This window comes from Epinephelus fuscoguttatus, linkage group LG4 (assembly GCF_011397635.1).
Source record: "Epinephelus fuscoguttatus linkage group LG4, E.fuscoguttatus.final_Chr_v1".
Taxonomy (NCBI): Eukaryota; Metazoa; Chordata; class Actinopteri; order Perciformes; family Serranidae; genus Epinephelus; species Epinephelus fuscoguttatus.
Genome location: NC_064755.1, coordinates 13237282 through 13261512, shown reverse-complemented (window position 1 = coordinate 13261512; position 24231 = coordinate 13237282). Strand labels below are relative to the sequence as shown.

The window sequence follows — 24231 nt, the reverse complement described above, 5'->3', positions numbered from 1 at the left end:
TGTTTTTCCAGTTACAGTGAATCAACCAGCTCAGACTGCAACAATTCAAACCCAAAATGTGTCTGACTGCAAACACTGCACCACAAGTGGACAAAGAGGAATGGGGATGAGAGCATGTATTTGACATATAATCACACACACAGTACATGGCCCTCTGTATGAAGAAGCTGTCCAGGGTGCTTGTGCACACAGACAGGAGGCATTTCTGCTACCAAAAGGTATTCATTTATTTCTATTATTAAACACATTTCTGTTCTGTTACACAGCCTGTTTGGAAATGAGTCCATTAAAATGTAGTAATAATAATAATGACATGCTCACAGTCACAGCAGCTCTGATACAAGTCGGACTAAAAGGCGGCCATCATCAGTGTGTTTGCTGCGACCAGAACAACTTCAGTTTATTCCAAAGTCATCGACAGCAGACGGTTGTTTTTACACTGAGTCCCTGAACAAACATGTGGGCTGCTGGAAAACGGCTTTGATGGAGCTGTGATGCATTTGAAGTCATTTTAGGAGAGAAATGAGTGGGAAATGCAACTGAGCAGTGCTGACCACGGCGGTGAACAGGTGAGGTTTGGAGGCTCCACAGACAAAATGCAGAGAGCATCAGAGCTCTACATGACTTGAATATGAAGAGACACAAGTCCGCTATCGGCTCCCTTCACTGTCAGCCTTCAGCACTTGTCCCACATTTAGTTTTTCACCTTTTGTCAGTCAAGAGAAAACACAAGTGCTCCAGCTTTCACACTGCACAGAGGAGCCACGGGCTGGGTTGAGTCTCCACGGTTCTCATGCTGTGTTTATGTGCAGCCTCCTGCTCGGAGTTTTCAACAGTCCAGTCAGACTCTCGAGTGACACTGAGCAACAGCAACATTATGGCAGAAGAAGCTCCAGCTCCAGCCGCCGCGCCGGCCAAAGCCACCAAGAAGAAGGTTACTAAACCGAGGAAAGCCGGGCCCAGCGTCAGCGAGCTCATCCTGAAAACTGTGGCCGCATCCAAGGAGCGGAGCGGCGTGTCTGCGGCTGCCCTCAAGAAGGCTCTGGCTGCCGGAGGCTACGATGTGGACAAGAACAAGTCCCGCGTCAACATTGCCATCAAGGCTCTGGTGGCTAAGGGCTCTCTGGTCCAGACCAAAGGGACCGGGGCCTCCGGCTCCTTCAAGATGAGCAAGAAGGCTGCCGAACCGAAGAAGGTCAGGAAGCCGGCCAAGAAAGCCGCTCCTAAAGCCAAGAAACCCGCAGCGGCCAAAAAGCCCAAGACAGCGGCAGCCAAGAAGCCAGCAGCCGCTAAGAAGTCTCCCAAGAAGGCCAAGAAACCCGCAGCGATCAAAAAAGCAGCCAAGAGCCCCAAGAAGGCTGCAAAGAGCCCGAAAAAGCCCACCAAGAGCCCCAAGAAGGTGGCCAAAAAGGCCCCTGCAGCCAAGAAAGCCCCTGCAAAGAAGGCAGCCAAGCCCAAAGTCAAGAAAGCAGCAGCTAAGAAGAAGTGAGCTGTCATCAGTCTCATCAACAAACTACTCACAAAAAGGCTCTTCTAAGAGCCACCCACACCATCTTTAAAGAGCATTTTCCTGTTTATTATCCTTTCAATACAAACAAAAAAAATGTTAAAAATAAATATGCATAATGTATTACTACTGAATATTGTTTACATTGCCTAATTACAGCTGTATTAACAGTGGTGGAATGTAACTACGTAGTCTTGTTTTGAAGTGTCTAATAGTATTTCCATTTTATCTTGGTTTATAGCTTATTTCTCTATCTGTTTCCTCCACTACATTTATCTGACAGCTGCTTTAGTTACTTTGGAGATCCATATTAATGATTCAACATAGGCTATATATCAAACTAGTAAATGATGATGTTTCACAATTGCTAAAACACTAAACCCCATCCTCTGAACCAAAGTCTCAGTCGCCTAAGCTCATTTTTCAAATCGCACACTCTTTTGGCCAAACCTTAAAAACTTTTCAGGTACTCAGACTCAATTTGCAAAACTCAGCGGCTTATTTCTGCTAAACCTTAAACACATTCTCAGTCACTAAACATATTTCACTCTGTGATACACTTGTGTTGCAAAATGTGAACACAACTCCAACACAGCTGTCATCTTTTACACACAGCTCAAAATTGGACACGTTTCTAAAGATGTGATCAGACCAATTGGGCAGGATAAAAGTCAGTTCAGAGTGCACAGGTGGCACATGTGTATCCATCTACAATGCTGGTATCAAGCATATTCAGATATACATACCAATGGCACCTCTGTGGTCATCTGTGCACTCATGCAACCAGCTTTTTTCTGACCTGATTTTTGCGTGGGAGACAAACAAAGGACGCGCACCTGCATGCATTTTCCCCCCCTTTTTGCGTGCTACTTAAATTGTATAACATAATTCTATCATTACAAAAACATAAAAAAGTCTTTTATTGACCATGTGCTCCAGCGTAACAGACTTAACATGAAACAAGTGTACAGAGTACTTTTTGAGTGCATCTCTGCAGGAGTTATTAGTAGATATTAGATATTAGTATGTGCAAGTACGTGCAACCTACACACTCTCAGCACTGATGCTTCCAGTACAATTCTATAGGCCGACTGTTACCATAGGCCAGTAGTTGCAGTACTGTAAACTATATTGTAATGAACATAATTGGTCAACGTGCCATTGTGGAAGTCCCTGGCTGGCGTGATGGCAATGTCACCCTTTGTGCAGCCATAAATAACTGGGGGGTCTCCATCATCATGCAAACCAAGGCCCATATAACACTGAACATCTCCCTACATTTCTGGGTGGTCTACAGGATATTATGACTGCACATGAGCAGCTGAATCAGCAAGCAGTGCATCCTGTATACGTCATAGTTTGGGACAATGTGAGCTTTCACTGTGCTGTCCTGATACGTGAATGGTTCAAGCCGCCTCCAAATGAGTGGATTTTTAGCTGCGGGCCATTTGGTTATCCACGGGACCGGGAATATTCCTGATAAACCTGATGGCCAGTCTGACCCTGTCTTCGACTAACTTAATAATAGGAATTAGCTCTTGTTAACTCTTGTTACTTGTGTGTTCCATAAATTAACTGTTTTATCACTGGTGACATCCGAAGGAAACATTAGATCATATATAAGTTTAGATTAGTTTATTTGCACGTAATGTTAAAAACAGAAAAATTTACAAGATTAAAAAAAGAAAAGTGCCAGAGAGGTTAGAAGCCACTAAAAGCTTATCAAAGAAATTCCCCTGTGAAAACATCAATGAAATCACATAACAGAGAAGAAAAAAAGAAAAACCGGTCAGGAAAGAAGAAAGAGAGGAGGAGAGAGGGAAAAATCAAGACAAAACAAGGTAGCAAATAAAATGATGTGTAGGTTAAATTACTCATCACTGGTTCAAGTAGCTACAGTACCTGTACCTGTACATCTGACACTGATCACACCCTTGAATCCCATGAAATCAATGCTGTGCAGATGAATTGCGTGTATTACAATTATCGTCTAACATCATTGCGTCTGATAAATTGCTCTTCTTTGTCATAATGTTATATATGCTACAATAAAGCTTAAAGCTGACGCCACAATTAAATCATATCAACACCAAATTGATAGTCTGAATAAAATCATCCTGATATTGACCTGTGTTAGAAATTAACAGCTGTGATAGGCTACTTTCCACATTTCCAGCAGCAAAGCTGTCAGTTAGGCCCATTATCTTTAACAGGGATCAATTCCTCCAACAAAACAAAATGTTGGCGCTAATTAATGGTGCTATTAAGTGTCCGCAAATTATCAGTTTCTTTCTTATGAAGGCGTGGGATGAAAGTTTAACTTCTTTCCACTCCTTTTTGAACAATCTTTTCATTGTCTGTTGTTGTTGTTGCTTTCTTTTCTTGTTAATGTTCAAAATAAACTTTCAAATCAAAACCAATCAAATTAATTAAACTTCCCATCATGACTGTGCTGCATTTCTGTCAGCGGAGTCATTTTTTTTCCAAACAGCTGATTGGCCAGTGGGTGGTGCTTTTTATAGGATCAGATTCAACCCTGAACTTACCCTGCTCCGGAGCAGGATAGCCGTTCAGAGTAAGTTACCATGGTGATCTACCCTGATAAGAACTGAACCGGCTTTATGAGACCGAAAACCCAGGGTTAACCCTGAAGTTACCTCGATAAGACATTAATCCTGCTTCGTGATACAGGCCCCTGCTCAGCTGCTAAGAAGTCTCACAAGAAGGCAAATAAACTGGCAGCAACCAAGTAAGCAGCCAGGAGCCCCAAGAAGGTGGCCAAAAAGGCCCCTGCAGCCAAGAAAGCCCCCGCAAAGAAGGCAGCCAAGCCCAAAGTCAAGAAAGCAGCAGCCAAGAAGAAGTGAGCTGTCATCAGTCTCATCAACAAACTACTCACAGAAAGGCTCTTTTAAGAGCCACCCCCACCATCCTTGAAGGGACATTGTGCAACATTTTCAGTTGTTTATTGGCAAAATAAACAAAATTGATGTCTGCATTCTTGTAAAAGGAGTTTTTTGGATTTGTTTGTACATTGTGTGGGCAAGTCGTCTGGGGGGGTTCCATAACGTTTTGCCATCTTGAGAATACAACCCCAGCAAGGGACATACAGCCCTGCCGTCGGCGTTTTCCTTGACAGCCAGGCCAACGCTGCTTGACTGAGAAGCTGAAGGAGAGGAGAAAGAAACGCTTCGCTACTATCCCAGCAAATTTGAAACAAAGTCCCACTGTTTGAGCATAATGCAGGATCATATGCAGCATCACGGGAGACAGAATCACTGCGCCGCTGTTAGCAGCTAACGGCTAACAGCTAACGGCGCAGCGGCACAGTGATGCGAGGAGAGGGATGAGGTGTGTGAGGTTGAGCCGGGCGCTGGCCTGTCCATCAGCAGCTCTTTCCACCTGGTAAAGGCTATTTAATAATATAATAATATATCTTATATACTGAGACTGAATATTGCCCATTAGACATTCCCCAAACAAATTACATTTCATATTTAACCACTACAGAGATATCAGCAACGAGTTCAAAAGGACTACCTGAGAGAGGCTGCTCTCGGTGGGGCAGCCTGAGCGCTCATACACATATGTTTATTATGTATGAGCGCTGACACCGCTGTCATCTAGCGGGACCTCACATTCAACTGGGCTCCATATTAATACATCGACCACGGGTCTGAAGTTTAAACTACACATGAAAACACTAGCCTACGTTCCATGACAAAACATCAGTAACATATCATTAATTACAGCTTACAATTGTGCGAGTTTCTCTCACTTGCCATTTCCCATTATTGTTGCAAAATGCATGCTGCGATACCTGGCTGTCTGAAGTCCACACGAGTCTGCTCCGATGCATCCCCGGCAAAAGGCGCGTGGCGAGAACACATCCGGGCATTCGGACTGAACTTGGCTAGATGTGAACTTTGAATTGGAACAGTACTTGGGCTGTGACTGATGACGTGTCACAAGCTCACAAGAACACAAGTCCGCACAAGAACGCATATTGAGAAACAGCCATGGTTTCATCAATGTTATCATAGCTTTTTGGTACACAGCGGCAACTGTTGTTGCAATATGCATTTGAAACAGTGAGGCGCTAGAGTGCGCTATCCCTTTGAATGCAATATATGATTTCAACGTTGTATGGGAGAAATTCCTACACACTGTGGTTTTAAAGAGTATTCTGTTATTTATGTTGTTTTTTGTTCTTTCTGTCGTCTTCTTTTTGTTTTATATCCAGCTTGATTTTGATCCATAACATGAATCTGAGAAAATGAAATGAAGAGAACACACATGGATTCATTATTATGCATTACAATGTTAAGTATACTTTAAGGAGAAGTAATTAATTTTTCCTCAAAATGAATAAAACAGATAAATAAGAAAACAGGAATAATAATAATAATAATAATAATAATAATAATAATAATAATAATGATGATGTCAGTTTTATGGTGGCTATATCCAGTCGATTGATTAGCGTTTTTTAATAGAATTAGTAATACTAATAATAGTTTCAATCATTACTATGAACACGATCAAAACTTAATTATATAATTGTAATACAAACACAAATCCCCCCTTTAAAAAAACAAAACAAACAAAAAAAAAAAAAACAGACTATATCGACCTAACTGCGGACTGATTTTGTCATGATAATTTTAAGGCCTATTTTTAGCTTTAGATCCTAAAATAAACTGAATTTCTTAACGACATTTAAATGTTGTCAGTTTCAGTCACTACAAATTGAATTAGAATTTGTATCTCAGTCATCAAATTACGAGTAACAGGTTATTACAGTTTTTCTCAATTGCTAAAACACAATTTCTGAAACCTTGCTCCATTTTCTGAAAATATTAAACACAAAACCTCAGCTTCAAGCACTATTTACAAAACCTCTGACTCCTCATGCAAAATGAAACTTTCGCCTCAAAACAGATTTACCTGTGCTCAAAACCAAACACTGCTCTCAAATCATAAACAAAACCATCAAAATGATATACACTATCAAGCAGTCAGTAAACAATATACTAAAAAATAGAAAACACGTTGTTCAAAACATATAGTTCTCAGGGAGAAGTACATTTTCAATCTCAAAACAAATTTCATATTTTTCTGTCATTGTCTTTTGATGATTGAAAACATGTTCTATCATAGTAGCTCAAAATTGATCAGAAATTATACTCTGCTATGCTCTTTGCATTTTTTTTGTTCTTCCTCCTCCTTGTACCCCTATTTTTACAGTACTGTACCCTGCATCTCACAAACTTGTCCTTTGTTTCTGTGATACTATAATTATTGTTCTTTGTTGATATGAACCTGCAACCAGTCAAAATCTATTGAGCAGTCAGTCCTGTAAACAAATGGAAAGCACAATGTTCAGGGCCAGACAATTTGTTTATTGTACAGTATAGCCTACAATGCACTGTACTACAGTATACAATACAAAAATCAAAGGAGTAAACATGTGATCAATGTGCTTTTTTTTTCTTTGGGCTGGGTCAGGCCAGAGCACTTTGTCGACATTACAAGCAATATTTTCCCTCCTGACTTTCTCCTTCCCACCTTCAACAACCTATTTGTTCTCTGAACTGGCTTATATTGGGTTTGTCACATGATTTGAAACAAGTGAAATCACTTTTCAGTGATTGTGTTTAATCAATGACATGTGTTCTCTATTTGTATTTGATTGTTGCCACTTGTGTTTACCAGTATGGGTGACATGTGCATTAGAGTGCAGAATGTGTTTTGAGAATGAGAATGTGTTTAGAGTTCTGCTGAAAAGTCTAAGTGAGATCTGCAAATTGTGTTTTACCATGTGAAATGGTTTAAGGTATTGACAACAGACTGCACAATTAGCTAAATGAGTTCAGGCAACTGCAAACTTTGTTCAGCCAATGGGTTTTAGTGTTTTAGCAATTGAGAAAAACTAATTTACAGTAGTGATGTGACGTGCGCGAATGAGCCGAGTCTTTGAACCAGCTCTTTGAAGTGAATGAGTGAACCAGCTCTTTAGAGTGAACGAGCCAGTTCCTAATTTCTTTGTTTTTTGCTTTAATTTACTCTGTATCCATTAATTTCAGATTTGATCTGTAACAAGTTGAGAGAGTCTAGTTTGTGAGGGAGAAAGACAGTGCAGCTGCTCATTAGTGTTGTGACGTTCACGAACGAACCGATTCTATTGAACGGCTCGTTAACATGAACGATGGGAACCGAGTCGCAGCTGGGAACCGTTCTTTTTTTTTTTTTTTTTTTTTTTTTTTTTATATCACTGTGTGCTCCTCCTTTGCTCCTCCCCTGAGCAAAATTCATTGTAGCCTGCTTTGTTTTTTAATGTTTATTTGTAAGTGTTAAGGTCACGGTGTTGCATGAATAACAACTCATGGTAGCTTTACACACATACAAACAATTTGTATAAAGGGTAAATCCAAAATAGTGATGTCACTGTCAAAGCAGAGTGATATGGCGCAACCTTGTGGAATATTTACAATGAATCCAGATCAGACTTTAAAATCTAGAGGCCGTTTACGCGTACACGGTGATTTTGATAAACGGAGACATCTTCCTTCGTTTGTGCCCTTCGTTTACACGCAAACGGAGATTTCTCCTCTGAAAACGAGTCTTTCTAAAAACTCCGGCCAGAGTGGAGATTTTGGAAAACTCCTGTTGCGCGTTTGCATGTAAACTGAGATAAACGGAGATAAACAGAGTTATAGGCAGCCGACGTCACAGTATGCGCCGTAACTTGCGCTTGTGTCAAAAGTGCGACCTATGTTGCTATGGTGACAATGGATACATGGAAGGCTTGAGCTTCTCGTTACACTGCCACCTACAGGTTTGGCGTGCTCTTGTGTATATATACATGGGTAAGTGTAAATGAAGATCTTTTTGAAAACGGAGACGGTGAAATGTCCGTTTATGAAAATAGCCGGCAACGTGTAAATGGCCTCCTAGTCCACACATGTCAAATGAGGTTATAATCAATATTTCAGAATAATTCAAACTCAGATATTGGTGGGATATCTAATTTTGTATTATTTTGTTCCAAATCTTACCCCATCATACCCCCCAGTAAATTATTTCCAAGATAAAATGAGTTACCACCAGGCTGGCTTCTTAAAACTTAATAAATATAAAAATCAGTCAAATGAGCCAGTTTTTTGAACGGCTCTTTGAAAGGAACGGCTCACCAAGATCCGGCTCCCCCTCAAAGAGCCATAAATCCCATCTCTACTGCTCACTAGTTCACTTCACAGAGCCGGTTCAAAGACTCGGGTCGTTTGGGAACGTCACATCACTAAGTCTAACCCACTATCCGCTAGCACTTGCTTGTATTGAAAGGCTTGTTGTTTATAAAGAGCGTTGCTATGGCTACACCAAACTTTATATCTGCAGAGTCTATTCTGGGTCCACGTTACAATATCAAGAGCACGTGATGTGATAAATCAGCAATGCGATTCGTCGTTGAATCCACTAACACTCCCCTCCCCCCTCCCTATAAAGATCATATTAAAGCCTATTTAAAGCGTCAAAAGTGTAACAATTTTGCTTTACTTAAATCTTGTTCAGTTAGCCTAATCTTACTGATAGTCTTAAAAAGTACCGGTATGTTGCAGATTTTTCAAGATTTAAGTGATCAACTGTGGTGTTTCATAAACAGTTATATTGTAGTCTTTTTTTTTTTTTTTCCCCTCTCCCCTTCCCGAAGTCCATCAGAGTGACATGAGAATCAGAGCTCTTTATGAGGTGATTGTGTGGCTCTTAAAAGAGCCGTTTGGGGGGCTGGTTTGCAGCAGCCAGAGAGTGTCCAGGTTTACTTGGACTTGGCGGCCTTCTCGGTCTTCTTGGGCAGCAGAACAGCCTGGATGTTGGGCAGCACGCCGCCCTGAGCGATGGTCACTCCGCCCAGCAGCTTGTTGAGCTCCTCGTCGTTGCGGACAGCCAGCTGCAGGTGACGGGGGATGATACGGGTCTTCTTGTTGTCGCGGGCAGCGTTTCCAGCCAACTCCAGGATCTCAGCGGTCAGGTACTCCAGCACAGCCGCCAGGTAGACGGGGGCGCCGGCACCGACACGCTCCGCATAGTTTCCTTTGCGCAGCAGCCTGTGGACACGGCCGACTGGGAACTGGAGCCCAGCACGGGAGGAGCGGGTCTTTGCCTTGGCTCTGGCTTTTCCACCGGTTTTTCCGCGGCCACTCATTTTTCAGATGCTCTCTAAAGTCGGGACAAAGAGAAGTGTTTCCTCAGCAGCTTAAACCCTCCTCTATATATCCACAGAGCGCGGGCCGGTTCCTGCCAGACCAACCAGAAAAGAGGCTTCAGCAGAGCAGCAGAGGGCGGCCCAGCCTGAATTTTGGCGGAGCTTTTGAAAGTATTTCCAGCCAATAAGCAGCGGAGTCTCGGGCGGTGGGTCGCTCCTTCAGGCGGTGCTGACCTCCGTAGGAGCCCCTCACCAATCAGGAGCCGGAGGTCTGAAGCAGCGTCACCATCTCACAGCCGCTTTCAGAGTTTAAGAGCAGCGCATCACGTCGTTTCACTGCATCATTCTCCTTCCCAGAGAAAGAAGAAGTCATGGCAAGAACCAAGCAGACCGCTCGTAAATCCACCGGAGGCAAAGCCCCGAGGAAGCAGCTGGCCACCAAGGCTGCCCGTAAGAGCGCCCCGGCCACCGGCGGCGTGAAGAAGCCTCACCGTTACAGGCCCGGTACCGTGGCTCTGAGAGAGATCCGTCGCTACCAGAAATCCACCGAGCTGCTCATCCGCAAGCTGCCCTTCCAGCGCCTGGTCCGAGAAATCGCGCAGGACTTCAAGACCGACCTGCGCTTCCAGAGCTCCGCTGTCATGGCTCTGCAGGAGGCCAGTGAGGCTTACCTGGTGGGCCTGTTTGAGGACACCAACCTATGCGCCATCCACGCCAAGAGAGTCACCATCATGCCCAAAGACATCCAGCTGGCCCGTCGCATCCGTGGAGAGAGAGCTTAAACACTCTGCTGCCGCTCCAGAAACCACAACGGCTCTTTTAAGAGCCACCTCACTCCCCACTCAAGAGCTCACTTCTCTACTCACAACATACATTTAATATCAATCACAGCAGATCAATATTTAACTATTTAGTGGATCTTCCTCCTACAGCTTAAGTCTTCCAGAAATCAGTTAATGTAGACTAATCCAACATGTTCACTTTATTATGTTTTTATTTCATGCACTTAACCTATTTTTCTGTCCCATCAATTGAGACCTGGAGGGAAACATCACTGACTTACTTACGAGTCATGATCCTCTTAAAATAAATTGCCAAGACACCAGCTAAGTATAGTCATAAAATAAATTAATTTAGAACATGGCACTCTTAAATACATGATTCTTATTGGTCAGTCAACAAAATTCTGCGGCATTTATTTCTTTGGGCATCTGTGCTGCTCCGTTGCTAGGGACACCATAGCAACGGCCTTAGACTGAGGATCATCAGTAGGCTCGTTCGAGATGAACTGCGCCTCGCTTGAAAAGTATAGACTAAAGCAGGCGGCCGCAGCGGGGGGTGGTGACAAAAAGCTGCGCTGAAGTCGGACAGTTTCCAGCAGCCTTCAGTCCGTACAGGAAGTCACAGACACACTAACATCCTGTCTAGAATGATGTCAATTCATTAAAAAAGTGATCAGACCCATATATCAGTTTGTTACCATTAGTCACACAACATGTTTTCTGTTCACAGAATAAACCTTCAGATCAGACAAATACAATCTTAATCTCTAAAATTCAACAAAAATTAGTAGTTTATCTAAAACGTCACATTGTTGAGTCGGCATCTGAACCAATGAGCTGTTCAGGTGAGAGCCATGCGGTGCAGTCGGTGGAGAGCAACTGCAGCGCCTGGCTCTAAAAACTGCGGCCGCCTCGCTCTCGCGGTTTTATCGCCGTCCACTTTTGTAATACGTCAGAGCAAGTCGGGATGAAGTCAGACACAAAACTAACCGGCATGCATTGTGCGCCGATCGCCGGCGATCGAATCTGCGCAGGACTGGCTCATCTCGAACGAACCTATTATCAGCTAACGTTAGTCCACACACACAAAATTAATTATAATTAGGCTGCCGTTGCCATGGATACAGAGTACAGACCCATTTTTTTGAATCAATAAAACGTGTTTTAATCATTATTTTTTTTGTCACATCACTGAATGTTTTAGTAGTAAGCCATGTTCTAAGAGGGATAATGTATCCTGTAATCATAATAATGTATCCCTTCCTTATTTTTCAACACTCACCTGCTATAGATTATCCTGCTTAGAACATGCTATGGCGTGTTTAAGCGCAGTTAAGAAAGTCTTTGGTAAGAAGGGTCGCTAAGATAAGAGTGTTTCCCAGATGCCTTCTTAATGCCCTTCTTAAGATCGCTCTTTAAGACGCTCTTAACAGGAGCTGACCACTGTGCTAAAACTAGGCCTAAATTAATCGATGTCAGGCACATCGATCACCCACTTCATCGGCGTATAAGTCACACACAGCGCTGCTACCTAACGCACTAATTCCCTGCTGCTCGTGTGTATGTGTGTTCTAATAATTCTAATGAAAAACTAAGATGATAAATATTTGTTATTGACCTATTTTCATGACGAAACAAGACTACAACTAAATAAGAATCATAAGGAAATGTATTGTATTTATACAAAAATATGAATGATGGACGAAAGGACAAATGAACTTAAGGACCTGCATTGTATCCTGACCACATTGTGTCCTACTTGTATTCATCAATGCTGTGTCTCTGCTAATGATCATCTTAACGTGACCAGTTCATGGAAGGACAAAATTGACAGATTTGTGGACTATATAAATCTACACTGAGAATCAGACAACACGCCAGGTATAAACTATGAAAATACACAGCAGCATGCTGACAGTTGTAAAAGAGTTAATGTGACATATATGTGCAGATGTGTGAAAACACACAGCTGTTACCCGAAGCACTAACTCCCTGCTGTGCGTGTGCGTTTTTTTTTTCACAGGAGGTTTAAGAGCCTTCTTAAGAAGCTCTTAGTGCTAAGAGCGATCTGGGAAAAGCGGCCAGTTCCTATGTATCATGACAGTGATGTTTTCATTTTGTTTGTTTTTTGCTTTTTGCCTTTTCTTCAACAGAAGATGAAAGCTTTTACTTTCTGTTTGTTTTTCTTTTTAGTCTCCCATTTGGTTTTATTTTTTCTTCATGTAATTTTCATCTTATAATTTTGCTTTAGAATTCAATTTAAATGACTTTATGTGTGAACATTTCTTATTTGTTTCAAAGCTCTCACAGACCCATTGCTACACCCACACAGTGGAAACTCGGAGGTTTGGGACAGACAAGATGAAACGACATCATGCTTATCAGATTTAACCATGTTGTGACTTTCTGAGCTCCAAGAATTTTTACTCTGACTGAAAGCACAAATATGGAGCTACACTAAAAGCTCATACACATCATACAATATGCACACACAGCTGGGTAGTAATGGGAGGCTTCTATTGGCTCACAGATTTTAGATATAAAGATATTATCAAAATATTTCATTGTTACATTTTAGAAAGACTTACAAACGTTTGAATGAGGATACTTTTGAGAGTAACATTTTATTTTCCCATGATTCAAAATGGGAGGGTTTTGTTTTTTTTTTTCAAAGTAGTTAATTTATTTCTGTTACTTTACCGACTTATATTATAGGCTAATAAGTTGTCATGAAATATTGGCAATGTGTGTCACTACAAACCATAAATACCTTGCATGTGTGTGTTTTCTATCATATCAAGGTTTCTAAAGTTACATAATATATGGAGGCGGACGTTGTTATCTGGAGGTGTAGAGGATGGTGGATGGCATGACACTTCAGCAAGACGCCCATCAAGCTACGGACCACCACCAACAAACTAAAAACCAACACTAGTTGTCTTTTTGAAGACACGTAGTGACATGTTCACCAGTGTTTGTGGCAGCAGTTGTAGTTGTTTTACTGACACATCACAGCGTTTCCCACCACCAAACCTCGGGCTAGGCTGACCTGAACCTCGGTGTACCCAGTGGCTTTTGTGCCTAAACATTATTTAGATATTTAACATTAAGTTTCCTCTGTTTTTTTAATCATTACCCCCACACAGGCACACAGGACAGAGGCTTCCATTACTAAATGATCAGAATAATCAGTCACTACTGTAACATATTCAAGCTATCAAATGTGAGAAGATATGTTTATTCTAGTTTTTGTTTTAGAGTCCAAACAGCTTAGGTGGATGATGTGAAGATTCAAAATCCTCTACAGATCAGAAAGAGAAGCTTTTGAACACATGTTAACTCATGATTTTCTTCTTGTGTAAACTGAAAAGGAGTGGCATTAATTATATTATTTAGCCTATATCAGGGTATATATCATTATTATTGAAATAGCTAAATAATTTTATATTTTCACCCGACACCGACTATTTCTTTTAACTTTTTAAATAACACGATTTTTTTTTCGTCTTTCTCCCCTCACCCACCCGCTGTATTGTTCCTCAGCTTCGGAAACTGACCAATCCTGTGTGAGCGACAGCACAGTATTATTTGCATCAGGGGGATACAAATTTACCGTTCTGCAACAGTAAACTCCATTCGTTTTGGAAGAAACTTACTGTCGTCATCATGCCTGAAACCACCGTGAAAGCGCCCAAGAAGGGCTCAAAGAAAGCCGTGTCTAAGAGCGTCAGCAAGAGCGGCAAGAAGAAGAGAAGGACCAGGAGGGAGAGCTATGCCATCTACGTGTACAAGGTGCTGAAGCAGGTCCACCCCGACACCGGCATCTCGTCCAAGGCTATGGGCATCATGAACTCGTTTGTGAGCGACATCTTTGAGCGCATCGCCGGTGAGGCCTCCCGTCTGGCTCATTACAACAAGCGCTCCACCATCACTTCCAGGGAGATCCAGACCGCCGTCCGCCTGCTGCTGCCCGGTGAGCTGGCCAAGCATGCCGTGTCTGAGGGCACCAAGGCCGTCACCAAGTACACCAGCTCCAAGTAAATCGTCCTTCTGCTTCCTACACCAACCCAACGGCTCTTTTAAGAGCCACCCACTTTATCTGAAGACTTTTCCAAAATAATTACTGTGTATTAATGATTGGACGTTTACGACTAAAATGTTAAAGCGCCATAGAAAAATGAGACAATAATCAGCATGTTCTGTATGTATATTGTGTGTAACCCCATACTTTCAGTACTGATACCCATTACTTATAAATATTAAATATAAAATTAAGCTATTTAAATAAATGATGTATACCCTAATATAACTAATGCCATTCCTTTTCAATTTACACAAGAAGGAAATCATTAGTTCTATTTCATATAGGCGTAGCCCTTTAAGAGCTGTCGCTATTGGGTTTATCTCTGCACGCATGTACAGTCATGAATATTTTCTTTGGCGCCACTTACCCCTTTTCCACCAAAGCATTTCCAGTGCTGGTTCTCAGTTGGTTCAACTTGCTAACCAGCTGAGAACCAATTTGCTTTTCCACGGCTTGAGGTGGTTAGGGTGCCACGTCATTGCTGCTCGACAAGATTTGTATGGACGGCAATTACATTCCAGAAGACAGGTAATCACCTAACACGGTTTGTCTCTTACTAAGACTGAGATTGTTATGTTAGCCTTTGTTGTATGCTAATGTTAGCTGGCAGAGCACAGCTAATTCACAATGCAAATGTGTAACATTATGTGTACTTATTTAGACAACTGAAGGCTAGTTTATTGTAGTTTCAGCTGGACAAAAGAGGATACTTAGCTCTGTGAAATGAACTCTGCTATTTGAAATGTATGTAAACAAACTGTATGAAAATACAAGTCAGTGATTTATGTTTAACCTCATTTTCTTAACCCATATGCCCCAGTAAGAACATTCTTAGTTTGTCACTTAATTTTCTTGATAATTTTGACTGTGTTCATATATATATATATGGCATCAATAGAGTGTAATAAACTCAATAGAATGATATATTACACTTCAAATGTGCTGTACATTTCCTCATACATTAAATGCACAGCACATTCACATGCTATGAATGCAGATCTGCAAGACCCTGTATGTATCTGCACATACAACCATTTATGTACAGACACACATGTGCATACACATTTATTTTTCAATACAAACAAAACTTTATTAAATGAGGCATAAGGGTTAAATAGCATGATGGATATTGATTTTAGTATTGATCACTCTCTACTCAACGTGCTTATTTACCTATGCATTTTTGTCCTACTCCATGCAGAGCTGGCTCATGAAGCCCTTTGCGGACACTGGCAGATTGACCTCTGAACAACACACCTATAACTACAGATTATACAGTGCACGGTCAGTTGTGGAAATGGCTTTTGGGAGATTGAAAGGACAGAGGAGGTGCCTCCTAAAAACCTGCCATTCAAATGTTTGTTTTATTTAGTTCTGGTTGTGTATGCTGCACATGTTTTGGCTGCTACTCTCCATTGTTTCTGCTGTTTTGTTGCTGCTTACCTGACTACTTTTACCTGTGTTTGCTGGATTAATTCATGTCACCATATTGTTTCATCCTTCAGTTCAATAAATTCATAGAAATGATTATGGCTGTCATGTTCTCATTTCTTTATAAACAGTGACTGAAATCATCTATGAAAAGCATCTTCATAACCTGTTGAGTTCTTGACTTGTTTTTACTAGCTTTACTTGCTTGAACTTATTACACAGTTAAATTGTACATTATTAAGTGAAAACATACAGAAGCAGACATGTCTCTTTAGAAAGGAGTTTATTTAAATACAAAAAAACATGCTAATGATAAAAGTGACAAGTGTGCATTGAATGTGCAAAACTAAAACTTCCCATGAAACACAGCTGCTCATTTCTGGGCTTGGGTCTCCATCACAGATACCATGCGCCCCATCAGTCCAAGAAACACACTGGTGTCAGTCTCCAGCTTCTGCAGCAAGGCATAATTCAGGTCCTTAATGTGTTGCAAGAACCTCTTGTCTGCCCTCTCCAGGTATTCAAGCGGCTCTGTGTTGCTGTCTCTCTTCCTCTTCCCTGTGTACAAGAATAGAAGAATCAGTTTAAAAGTTTTTCATTATTTCATAAGTAGATAAACACAGGTTCAGCAGTACAATGTCACAAACGTGTCAGCAGTCATGGGTGGTAGGAGATTGTGTATGAATGATTGTTCATTTATCACAGCACATACTTGTATTATCAAGTCATACTTTTAGGTATGTCTCCATGTTTGCATAGTGTCTGGTGAGACAGAAAAAACGGTTCCAGAGTGGCACCAGTTCTTTGCTGGACATGAAGAACGATCCACGTACGTCATGTGGATCGTTCTTCATGAAGGGGGCGGGGTTATTGAGCCACTCAGCCTAATAAAAACCTCATTAGAATAGTGTTTTCATATTCACTGGCTGTGTAGATAACCGAGGCACAGCACACATTTCACGGGACATTTTTTTGGGAATCCGATTGGCATAACTGGGTGTCATTGCTGCGGACGTGAATAACGATCTTACTAAATCTATGATTAGCTTTAGCCAGCAGTTTTAAATTTGATTCAATGTCACCCGCTCTGGCCCCAGGGATACATTTGACTATGGCCGCTGGTGTTGCTAACTTCACGTTCCTCAGAATAGAGCTGCCAATAACCACAGTTTTGTCCTCAGCGGGTGTGTCGCTGAGTGGGGAAAAGTGGTTAGAAACGTGAACAGGCTGGTGGTGAACCGTGGGCTTTGGTTTGCTGCTTTGCATGCTTCTCCCGGACAGTTACCCAGCCTCCCGGCTGCACAGGGCTTATGGGGACGTCTCCCCGCCACCCCCTGCAGTTGCCCTTAAAGGGGTGTTTGCCCCTAACCGCTTTCCTTCCTCCGAAGCCACAGCCAGTAGCTTGCCTTCTCAGCCTCCTCTCCCAGCTCCTTCACAGCTTTCCAACAGACTTGTCCCTGACATACCAGCACTAAGGAGCAGCTGGACTACCGTTTTGCCAGCAAAGCCCCTGGTACCGACCTCAACAGGGTATACCCTGGCTTTCCAGCCTGCCTCTCGGCACTCTGTTGCCAGCTCAGTGTAGGCGAGGCGCTTCCTCTGGTGGGCTGCTGTCATGCCTTCTTCCCAGGGGATGGCGAGCTCTATCAGGAGGGCGGATCTCTCACCCGCTGACCACATGACGACATCTGGTCGGAGAGTGGTTGTCACGATCTCTCTTGGGAACACCAGCTATCTTCTGAGCCAGCCACCTTGCATCCTGATAGGACATGCTGGAGGCTCGCATTGGTGGTACCGCACAGCAGACACTCCCAAACCACTGGGTGAGGTTCCGGGGGCATGGGAGCGTGTCGTAGACTGCCCTGATGAGCAAGCTCAGTCTGCTCTGTGGCGTACCCAAGATGTCTGCCCAGCTGATGCGCCTCTGCACAGTAGCCTCCCATCGCATCCAGGCTCCTTGGCTGCCCTGGGATACCGCCTTTATGTGGAAGCATTCCTGCTCCACCCTGGTGACTTCGTCCACCACCATGGTCTTCCGCTGCCTCTTGGTGGCTTTGGACCAGAACTGTTGTGGAGCGCCCCAGCCTAGGCCAGCGCAACCTGTGTGGGTTAACCCCATCACCTCCTTGTGTTGCAGGCTGGCGATGGCATTCTCCACTTCAGCGGGCACTTTCCACTTGCGGCCTGTGCGGATGGGGACTTTTGCGCTTCTTATCAGATGGTCTGCGGAGTCCTTCAGCTCCAGCACAAGACGTGCCTTCTCCTACAACAATTCTAGGCCATTAGTCGCATTAAAGTGAGTTTTGCTTTATACCTGTGGTTGTTAAGACCATCCCTTTATTAACTCCCTAAACTCCCCTATTTATTTAATTACACAACGTGACTGTAAACAAATTAACAGGGAGGACATTTTATGCTTTTCCACATCAGTCAAGCATTCTAAAACATTGGGGAAAAAAAAGGCTGATTAAAGAGTGGTACTTACTTTGCCTCTTGTATTTGGTTTTCCCTCCAAAAATGTGAGCTACTTCCTGTGTCATGTGACTAGATGAAGAATCAGGGGGCGTGTTCAGGGATCTTTGCATCAGAGTAACGGGGGCAGTTGACTCAGGGACACAACATATTTTAAAAATTTTAAGCAGTAAAAATGTATTAATAACAAAAAATAACATTTGATGAGGAATATTAGAAATGAGGCTATACAACAGTAATGAAAAATGTAGAATTTGTTTGATTTCTATTCCTTATATTTGTAACTTAAGTTGAGCAAACGTCATTGGGGACATGGCAGTTTAGCCAACTTGTCCTAAAATTAGGGTAATTATTTTAAATTTAATTAATCCTGCGTACATATTATTGTATTCTATGGTAGAGGGCGGTTCACCAAGTAAGCCAAGCTTTTAGAAATAAGTATTAGACCATTTTTACACAAAATATGCCATACTATGTCATGGGGACTCAAATGGCACCGAATAGTAGGAATGACCCAGGAAATGACACAACACGCTTACCACAATACGTCAGCACAACAGCCCCAACTACAACTAGCCTATGAGCATAGAATTGTACTGGAAGCATCAGTGCTGAGAGTGTGTAGGTTGCACGTACTTTCACATACTAATATCTTAGATCTTTGACTCCTGCAGAGATGCACTCAAAAAGTACTCTGTACACTTGTTTCATGCTAAGTCTGTTGCATTGGAGGACATGGTCAATAGTTGACAAAGACACACTGTTGATTCCATCAAAGTTGACATTGTCTTCAATCAGTCTCTGCTTGATTGAGTCGGATGGCATTATTTTGAAGGACCTTGTCAACAATGAGTGCTTCTTGTTGTTGGAAGGAAAGAGCAGTACTTCCATCCTCATTTGGTCGTCTTTCAATTCTACAAAGGGGAAAATGCACTTATGAACATATACAGCCAGTAAAAATAATATTGTAATGAACATTACAGTACTGACAGTGCAATATTCTGTATGTCAAATGTTGTACAACAAGAAGCAATTACCTGAATGTCCTGATGATGCTGGCAAAAGAGAATCTGGATTGGATTTTAGTCTTTGCCCTGCTTCTCTCATTGTCATCCCATGAACAGGGACACTGTGTACAATAGTTGCCCGAATTTCATCAGTAATGATTATTCTTGGTCTTCCTTGGCCTCTTCCCCATCCCCTTCCTCCTCGTCCACCACCTCTCACACAATCTCTTCCTCCTCTGCTTCTCTGTATGTTTCTGTCTGTTAAGACAAAAACTTAAAGACTTTTTTTCATGTTGTAATGATGGAATTATGTTATATTATATAATTTAAGTAGCACACAAAATAACGGAGGGGGGTGGGGGCTGTGAGCTGATTAATATAACAGGTGAGGCGACCTAAACTTCCGGTGATGAAATTAGTATCAGCATGCAGGTGCGCGTCCTTTGTTTGTCTCCCACGCAAAAATCAGGTCAGAAAAAAGCTGGTTGCATGAGTGCACAGATGACCACAGAGATGCCATTGGTATGTATATCTGAATATGCTTGATACCAGCATTGTAGATGGATACACATGTGCCACCTGTGCACTCTGAACTGACTTTTATCCTGCCCAATTGGTCTGATCACATCTTTAGAAACGTGTCCAATTTTGAGCTGTGTGTAAAAGATGACAGCTGTGTTGGAGTTGTGTTCACATTTTGCAACACAAGTGTATCACAGAGTGAAATATGTTTAGTGACTGAGAATGTGTTTAAGGTTTAGCAGAAATAAGCCGCTGAGTTTTGCAAATTGAGTCTGAGTACCTGAAAAGTTTTTAAGGTTTGGCCAAAAGAGTGTGCGATTTGAAAAATGAGCTTAGGCGACTGAGACTTTGGTTCAGAGGATGGGGTTTAGTGTTTTAGCAATTGTGAAACATCATCATTTACTAGTTTGATATATAGCCTATGTTGAATCATTAATATGGATCTCCAAAGTAACTAAAGCAGCTGTCAGATAAATGTAGTGGAGGAAACAGATAGAGAAATAAGCTATAAACCAAGATAAAATGGAAAAACTATTAGACACTTCAAAACAAGACTACATAGTTACATTCCACCACTGTTAATACAGCTGTAATTAGGCAATGTAAACAATATTCAGTAGTAATACATTATGCATATTTATTTTAACATTTTTGTTTGTATTGGAAAGATAATAAACAGGAAAATGCTCTTTAAAGATGGTGTGGGTGGCTCTTAAAAGAGCCTTTCTGTGAGTAGTTTGTTGATGAGACTGATGACAGCTCACTTCTTCTTGGCTGCTGCTTTCTTGACTTTGGGCTTGGCTGCCTTCTTTGCGGGGGCTTTCTTGGCTGCAGGGGCCTTTTTGGCCACCTTCTTGGGGCTCTTGGTGGGCTTTTTCGGGCTCTTTGCAGCCTTCTTGGGGCTCTTGGCTGCTTTTTTGATCGCTGCGGGTTTCTTGGCCTTCTTGGGAGACTTCTTAGCGGCTGCTGGCTTCTTGGCTGCCGCTGTCTTGGGCTTTTTGGCCGCTGCGGGCTTCTTGGCTTTAGGAGCGGCTTTCTTGGCCGGCTTCTTGACCTTCTTCGGTTCGGCAGCCTTCTTGCTCATCTTGAAGCCGGAGGCCCGGTCCCTTTGGTCTGGACCAGAGAGCCCTTAGCCACCAGAGCCTTGATGGCAATGTTGACGCGGGACTTGTTCTTGTCCACATCGTAGCCTCCGGCAGCCAGAGCCTTCTTGAGGGCGGCCGCAGACACGCCACTCCGCTCCTTGGATGCGGCCACAGTTTTCAGGATGAGCTCGCTGACGCTGGGACCGGCCTTCCTCGGTTTAGTAACCTTCTTCTTGGTGGCTTTGGCCGGCGCGGCGGCTGGAGCTGGAGCTTCTTCTGCCATAATGTTACTATTGCTCAGTGTCACTCGAGAGTCTGACTGGACTGTTGAAAACTCCGAGCAGGAGGCTGCACATAAACACAGCATGAGAACCGTGGAGACTCAACCCAGCCCGTGGCTCCTCTGTGCAGTGTGAAAGCTGGAGCACTTGTGTTTTCTCTTGACTGACAAAAGGTGAAAAACTAAATGTGGGACAAGTGCTGAAGGCTGACAGTGAAGGGAGCCGATAGCGGACTTGTGTCTCTTCATATTCAAGTCATGTAGAGCTCTGATGCTCTCTGCATTTTGTCTGTGGAGCCTCCAAACCTCACTTATTCACCGCCGTGGCCAGCACTGCTCAGTTGCATTTCCCACTCATTTCTCTCCTAAAATGACTTCAAATGCATCACAGCTCCATCAAAGCCGTTTTCCAGCAGCCCACATGTTTGCTCAGGGACTCGGTGTAAAAACAACCGTCTGCTGTCGATGACTTTGGAATAAACTGAAGTTGTTCTGGTCGCAGCAAACACACTGATGATGGCCGCCTTTTAGTCCGACTTGTATTAGAGCTGCTGTGACTGTGAACATGTCATTATTATTGTGACTAGATTTTAATGGACTCATTTCCAAACAGGCTGTGTAACAGAACAGAAATGTGTTTAATAATAGAAATAAATGAATACCTTTTGGTAGCAGAAATGCCTCCTGTCTGTGTGCACAAGCACCCTGGACAGCTTCCTCATACAGAGGGCCATGTACTGTGTGTGTGATTATATGTCAAATACATGCTCTCATCCCCATTCCTCTTTGTCCACTTGTGGTGCAGTGTTTGCAGTCAGACACATTTTGGGTTTGTTGGGGTTTGTCTGAGCTGGTTGATTCACTGTAACTGGAAAAACAAAATTCAACATGTTGTGTGCATTTTATTTACCATACTGAGGTGAAGAAGTATCTGTATTTTGATTTTAATACACTAATGTTACACATACAATGTGTCAGTGTCTGTGGACCATTACAAACATCTATATCACAAATGACCCTGTGACACATTGAGATATCCAAAGTGACCAAAATCAGTGCAATAAACAAAATAAAACACCTTTCTGCAGTGTGTTATAGGTCAGGTGTAACCCCAGACTCATCAATGACATCAATGACACAATCAGTTAAAAATAATAACAACAACAAACTTACTTTTTCTGTAGGCTAGAAGTGATACAACAGCCTCAAGATGGTGAAAATACAATCTAAATACTTCCAAACTCTGAACTCTGAATGTGTAATAAATGGATTTCTGGTTGTCTTTTTTTTGTTTACAGGGACAGAATTTGTTTATTAATGAGGCAACATCCAAAATGGTTTACCAGCTTTATTCTATTCTTAACTGTAGTGGATTTAAAGTACACATGTTGAGTTGACTACTACATGAGTATTTTAGAGTTAGAGATTTTAACCATGTGTTGCAAAACTTTAAATTTTGGACAGGTGGGACCCCAGATTGGGATATTAATTGTAGTTAAAGACAAAAAAGATCTTCAACAAACTACCAATAAACCTCTCCATGTACAAAGTGTTATATTTTGTATCTTTTTCTTGGACTATTTTGATTATAATTTTTCCATTTAATATTTATGATCTTTTTTGCAGAACTTGTTTGTTGTTCCTCCAGATCATCCAAAAGCCACATCTCCCCAGTTATCTCCAAATAGATCATCCTCACTAGCAATAAATTTACTTCTTCTCAGAAGTAATTATGTATCTTTTGATAGCATTTCCATTAGGTTATATTATCTTGCATTAAAGGGCTACGTAGTTGAGATGGAACGACATTGTAACAGTGTTAGTTATATTCTAAGTTAAACATAAGGGTGTCACTATTTGATTTTAAGAGGAAGTCTACGCTCTAGATGAGTAAGAAGGTGGCCCTTAAAAGGACCTTTGGTTTCGAGTGATGAACAGTCAATGTTTAACCTCCGAAGCCGTACAGAGTGCGGCCCTGCCTCTTCAGAGCATACACCACATCCATGGCGGTCACAGTCTTCCTCTTGGCGTGCTCGGTGTAGGTGACGGCATCACGGATCACGTTCTCCAGGAACACCTTCAACACACCGCGGGTCTCCTCGTAGATCAGACCAGAGATACGCTTCACTCCACCACGGCGAGCCAGACGGCGGATGGCGGGTTTGGTGATTCCCTGGATGTTATCACGGAGAACTTTACGGTGACGCTTAGCGCCTCCTTTACCGAGTCCTTTTCCTCCCTTGCCGCGACCACTCATTCTATCAGAGTCTAGTTTGTTCTGAAGAAAAACTGAAGGTTAGAGGTTGTGAACGTGGATATTTAAATCCTTGCTGCGGACGTAGTTGAGCTCTGCTGGGCGGAGACATTTGTTCTAACAATAGAAACTAGGACACTAGGATGAACCCTTCACCTTCACAGTCGAGGCGGGAAATTATTATTCTACTGTGAATCACTCATCTATAAACCGCCTTTTTTGATCATATACAAAACATCAGGTAGTTAATAACAGCACATGTAAAAATATAAAACCAAAAAGTGTTCCATAATTATTTATAAAACATATAAATAACAGTGTTTCAAGACAATTGCGTAAAATTAGCACAAACAAAAGAGACAAAAAGATGCAAGGACGTTTTTAGGAACCAAAGAATAACTGAGTGACTTGAGAAGAGTCTTGAATTTTATGACAAAAGCTAAAAATTCACTAAAATTAACTGAGTTAAATAACGTGTTCTTGTAAGTAAAAAGTTTAGCATTTAGAAAAACAATATCATATCAATGAGATTCAAGAGCGCTTTTCTCTGGATTATCACAATAACAAAAAATGTCCCTGAGGTTCCAAGAGAAATATTTCTATATTA

The 24231-nt window shown here is 42.1% G+C and overlaps 4 protein-coding genes and 1 pseudogene across 4 annotated transcripts; 2 read left to right on the top strand and 3 right to left on the bottom strand.

The window, feature by feature from the left end:
- Positions 1-853: 853 nt before the first annotated feature.
- On the top strand, positions 854-1542 carry LOC125886794 (histone H1-like). Its single transcript, XM_049573115.1, has one exon. The coding sequence runs from the start codon at positions 878-880 to the stop codon at positions 1487-1489; it is 612 nt and encodes a 203-aa protein (XP_049429072.1). The 5' UTR covers positions 854-877; the 3' UTR covers positions 1490-1542.
- A 7725-nt stretch (positions 1543-9267) lies between these two features.
- On the bottom strand, positions 9268-9765 carry LOC125886805 (histone H2A-like). The gene has a single exon (XM_049573131.1). It carries the CDS (start codon positions 9705-9707, stop codon positions 9321-9323), a length of 387 nt encoding a protein of 128 aa, XP_049429088.1. The 5' UTR covers positions 9708-9765; the 3' UTR covers positions 9268-9320.
- Positions 9766-14142: 4377 nt separating this feature from the next.
- Positions 14143-14729, top strand: LOC125886811 (histone H2B 1/2-like). The gene has a single exon (XM_049573137.1). It carries the CDS (start codon positions 14156-14158, stop codon positions 14528-14530), a length of 375 nt encoding a protein of 124 aa, XP_049429094.1. The 5' UTR covers positions 14143-14155; the 3' UTR covers positions 14531-14729.
- Positions 14730-20712: 5983 nt separating this feature from the next.
- On the bottom strand, positions 20713-21391 carry LOC125886799 (histone H1-like; annotated as a pseudogene).
- Positions 21392-23315: 1924 nt separating this feature from the next.
- Positions 23316-23636, bottom strand: LOC125886818 (histone H4). Its single transcript, XM_049573144.1, has one exon. The coding sequence runs from the start codon at positions 23625-23627 to the stop codon at positions 23316-23318; it is 312 nt and encodes a 103-aa protein (XP_049429101.1). The 5' UTR covers positions 23628-23636.
- Positions 23637-24231: the final 595 nt, after the last annotated feature.

Coding starts and splice junctions, on each gene's coding strand:
- LOC125886794 (XM_049573115.1), top strand. CDS start 878: ATGGCAGAAGAAGCTCCAGCTCCAGCCGCCGCGCCGGCCAAAGCCACC.
- LOC125886805 (XM_049573131.1), bottom strand. CDS start 9,707: ATGAGTGGCCGCGGAAAAACCGGTGGAAAAGCCAGAGCCAAGGCAAAG.
- LOC125886811 (XM_049573137.1), top strand. CDS start 14,156: ATGCCTGAAACCACCGTGAAAGCGCCCAAGAAGGGCTCAAAGAAAGCC.
- LOC125886818 (XM_049573144.1), bottom strand. CDS start 23,627: ATGAGTGGTCGCGGCAAGGGAGGAAAAGGACTCGGTAAAGGAGGCGCT.